This window comes from Sinocyclocheilus grahami, unplaced genomic scaffold (assembly GCF_001515645.1).
Source record: "Sinocyclocheilus grahami isolate Dianchi unplaced genomic scaffold, SAMN03320097.WGS_v1.1 scaffold66.1, whole genome shotgun sequence".
Lineage (NCBI taxonomy): Eukaryota > Metazoa > Chordata > Actinopteri > Cypriniformes > Cyprinidae > Sinocyclocheilus > Sinocyclocheilus grahami.
The window spans coordinates 800,490-804,926 of record NW_015505245.1 but is presented as its reverse complement, the minus strand read 5'-3'; the positions used below and the strand labels follow the sequence as shown (position 1 = coordinate 804,926).

Below are 4,437 nucleotides of genomic sequence, written 5' to 3'. Positions count from 1 at the left end.
TATATATATATATATATATATATATATATATATATATATATATATATATATATATATATATATATATATATAAATTTATTAGTGTGCATATGATATTTTAGTACAAATACTGGTCACGTGTTTTCCTGATTTCATTAGACAGGTACAAAGCCCAAAAAAGTTTGCGTTAGGGATTTGGTTTCGCTTTTTGTACTACTAAGAGGCCGAACGTTGCCCACTTGGTTCCAAAATACTTCCTACAAAGCGAGAGGTGAGAAGGTTCAGCAGGTTTTAATAGATAACCAAAAGAGAAAGCTGACCTTTCGGCGCTGGTCACTCACCCTGAGAGACTATACAGCCTGGAGGGCTAAGCGACAATAAACCAAAAATTCTAAAGCGACAATAAACCAAAATGTTCAGGTGGAGTTTTTTAATTACCTCTTTAAAAAATGTAACCCCAATATCTGACATAATTTACATAATAGAAAAAAGTAATAATGCATAAGTTTTCTACACGCAACGTCAAATTTAATTATATTTATATTTGAAAAGCAGAGTATACATGCATCAGTGCACGAATGTGTGTTCACAGAGCACAATGGATGGACTTCATGCTTGTTCGCAGCCTAGAATATTATGTTACTTGTTAAATTCTGCACTTTTCCGAGCATCAAAAATATTGCTAAAATGTCAGTGTAAATGCTGATCTGAGGTATTTCAACAGTGCTTTTCCGTCTTTAACGTAATCAAAAGTGAATGGAAGTTTAGTATAGATTTACATCATGGACATACATGAACCAGCAATTGGCGTTTTGTCAACAAACCATATATCATGAACATAAATCACGATCTCGCATTCCTTTCCAGACCCGGAGACGCGATTTCGGCAGCCGTCAAGCTGCTCGCTCGCGTCTCCGGAGCCGATGCCTTGCTCCAACAGCGAAAACCTTGGACTCAAAGGCTCTTCGCCCCCTTCCGACCAAAGCACCACCACTGCGGGTAATAATCTAACCAACAACACACATTTCACAGAAATCGACGAGGCCAGCGCTTCTTCTGAGACCGAGGAGGCGTCGCACAGAGCGAACAACTCTGCACCCCGGACACAACAGAAGCAAGAGACCACGGCAACCTCCACTACCTCGGCGACGTCCGATGGCCAAGCTCCCCAAATATTTCCCTGGATGAGGAAACTACATATTAGCCATGGTACACACGTATTATGTTTACGTCTCTTTGTTTGCTAGCGAATGCGTATTGTGTTAAGTTCTGAATTTAATTCACGTGTGGCGTCAGTAACAGCCTTTATTTTAGATTTCTGTGAAAGTGCCATAAATCTATCAAGTGTGGAGCCTCGCAAACTGCAGAAGAGAGAATGGGAGCGGGGTGGAAGAGAGGGCAGGAAGGTTTACAAGTTGTTGTTTCTGTGAAAAGTTCAGCTTTATGGTATGTGGGAATGTGATTAGTTCAGTGTTGGAGAACCGGTAATAAAACGGAGAGAAAGAGCACGGGATAAAAGGCAAGAATAGTGGGATGGATGGATAAACAAGCGGCGGAAAAAACTGAATACATATAATAATAATTTCGAATGTTTGGTGCTGTATTACATCTACAAAATATTGAGGTTTTAAGAAGTAAAACGAAACAAAAACAAACGCCATGAGCCTACAGTGAGGCGCTTGCAGTGTACCATTTGGTGATTTTCCTGTACATATTCAGTTGTAAATCGTGTCACTCATGTGTATCTATAGCAAAAAAGTTGTTGGAAACTGTTGTTGAAATGATGTGCAGGTCAATTCTCGCTAATCTTTATTCCCCTTTGCGTTTTGTCCACATTATTCAGATATGACTGGACCAGACGGCAAAAGGGCCCGAACTGCATATACCCGCTATCAGACGCTAGAGCTGGAAAAAGAGTTCCATTTCAATAGATACCTCACCCGAAGGAGGAGGATAGAGATAGCCCACGCTCTATGCCTCTCAGAGCGTCAAATTAAGATATGGTTCCAAAACCGGCGGATGAAATGGAAAAAGGACAATAAACTGAAGAGCATGAGTCTGGCTACCGCAGGTAGCGCTTTCCAGCCATAGTTGTATCCCAAGTCCTACTACGTGGTGTGCAAAAGAAAATCACGAGGAAAACGAGATGAAAAATAAGTCTCAAAACATTACTTACAGAGTACTGTACATCGCGGCACCTTTCGGCATGTTATGGATGTTTTAGGCATTTTAAAATTCTACTGTGGTACTGCTATAATGAAACGAAAATGAGTGTTCATATATTGTTCTTTTAATACTATGGTGACTATAATTTGGCAAGTAAATAAAACTGAAAGGGAAAGAAACTATCAATATACCGCCTGATGTTCTTGTTATGAATATTGTTTAAGTGTCAAGTGCTATGTTAATGCTTTCTTGAGAGTTAGCATGTGAGCTCTTAAATGTTATAACTTATTTACCTATTCACGCGTATACCTTTTTGAGTTTACAGCTTAGAAACGCATCTGCCCTTGTATGAAGTGAAGCTCTAGTTTAGTGGTGACTGCAGTAAATTAAGCAGAAGCCTCTGTATATTTCATGGTCCTCTGTTTAATCATTGTCTAAATAATCACATTAAATTTGTCATGTGTTCAAACTCTTCTATTATTTTTGAGAGAGAGAGAAAAAAAGGAAATGTGTAAATAGTCTTCATTCTTGTACCCGTTCATACGTGTGTATAGTTGTATTTCAAATATGTAATTGTATATTACTGGATCATGTTTATGTTCCAAAAAGGATGTACATATTGAACATTTTTATCGTGATCAGTTGGCTATTTGTAGTAGGCAGAACGAACGGCAAACGTGTGGAAAACGAAAAAAAAAAAAAAAAAGCAATGTCATGTCGAACTGCCTGTTAGCATTTTGCCAAAAAGCTTTTTGTATTTGTTTGTAGTTTAACTTGGAGTAAAAAATAAAGTTCCTCATATTCAAATCTAATACTTTTCTTGACAGTTCTTCAATTTACACACAAACGAGACAACCAATTCTTGTCAATGGTTGACAGTTATCGATTAATCACTCATAATATTCTCTCAAAATCAAAATACTGCACAGTCCTTTAAATTACTGAGAAACGTTTTGCTACGCCACAGTGCAGATCCTTGAACTGTATACTGACAGTTTACACTCAACTTGGACACTAATAACAAAAAGCTAAAATGCCCTTACTATTAAGCGAAAACAGACATTAGGAGAAATATTCACCAAAACCTGGCGCGTATACAAGTTAAGACCTTTCTAGTCCCGCTAATTCTAAACAACACACATTTTCCAGAATGTTTATATAATTTACAAACGCTCTATACCCCTGTATTTCTGAGTCCTAGAAAAACAAGCACTGAACCTTTAAACTTACCATGCGTGCCAAACTCTTCTCTACCTCTAAGTTTTGAGAGCCGAGTGGAGGTCCTCGCAGTGTACCAACGGCCACTTGCCTTTTGCAATTTTGCTTTTCCCTTTGCCTTTAACTATACAAAAAGTAGCTATGACATTTACATGTCAAACGGATGAGCGTTTTATCTTGAAGTTAGATCGTAAAAATCGCCCAGGCCACAGACAGATACCCCTTACTGGCTCTCAAAAGTCACGTGGGGTCCATAAAGTTAGTTTTATGGTTTTGGGGAGTTGACAATGTACTATATATTTCACATTCTAGAATGCAAGTGACGGTTTAACTGCTTCGAGGGGATTCTAAAGGGTCAGTTGTGAGAGGAAGAGCGTACCAGTAGGCCACTACAGTGCCAGTGTCTAGTTGGTGCAATGTCTCTCCGGTTCTACTCACTTGGAGGCGGAAATATGGATAGTGGACCGTGCAGAGTCAAAGTAAGTTCAATTTAAGTCTGCATTGGCCGGTTATTTGATCTAGGAAGATGTGGAAAGGAAAGGAGGGGTATGTCTCAAGTAGAAGTGTCAATCATTTTGTTTCTGTGAGTGCAAGAAGAGGTCCTTAGATATTAGTTGTGTCATATGCTAACGCGTTATCACAAGGGTTCATGTACACCAGTACATGAATTAGCATATTAACTTTGGTTATCCAATTTTTTTAAACTTCGTTAAAAAGTTTTTCTCTATAGTGAAAAACGTTTTATTCGGTCCATTTTATTCGTGTATATTAAACGCGTGTGTATGGGTGTGTATATATATCCTATCTCTGTGTGTGTGTGTAAGAGTGAAAATAATGGATTTAAGTTTTATTTATATTTTCTCCTGTTGTGCTGTTTATTTTTTTTTCTCGAAAGGTCTTGACAATTTTTTTTATAGTTGTTAGTTGTACATTATGGCGAATAATTTTTATGAAATAGGTGAAAACCAGCTCCCTGGATCTCTCTCTTTTTCACACACACATACACACACACACACACACACACACACACACACACACACACACACACACACACACACACACACACACACACAA

General features: G+C 38.3%; 1 protein-coding gene across 1 annotated transcript; it reads left to right on the top strand.

The window, feature by feature from the left end:
- Positions 1–577: 577 nt before the first annotated feature.
- hoxb5a (homeobox B5a) lies at positions 578–2,913 on the top strand. The gene is made up of 3 exons (XM_016271931.1): positions 578–596; positions 847–1,188; positions 1,823–2,913. The coding sequence occupies exons 1-3, from the start codon at positions 578–580 to the stop codon at positions 2,068–2,070; spliced, it is 609 nt and encodes a 202-aa protein (XP_016127417.1). The 3' UTR covers positions 2,071–2,913.
- The last annotated feature ends 1,524 nt before the right edge of the window (positions 2,914–4,437 follow it).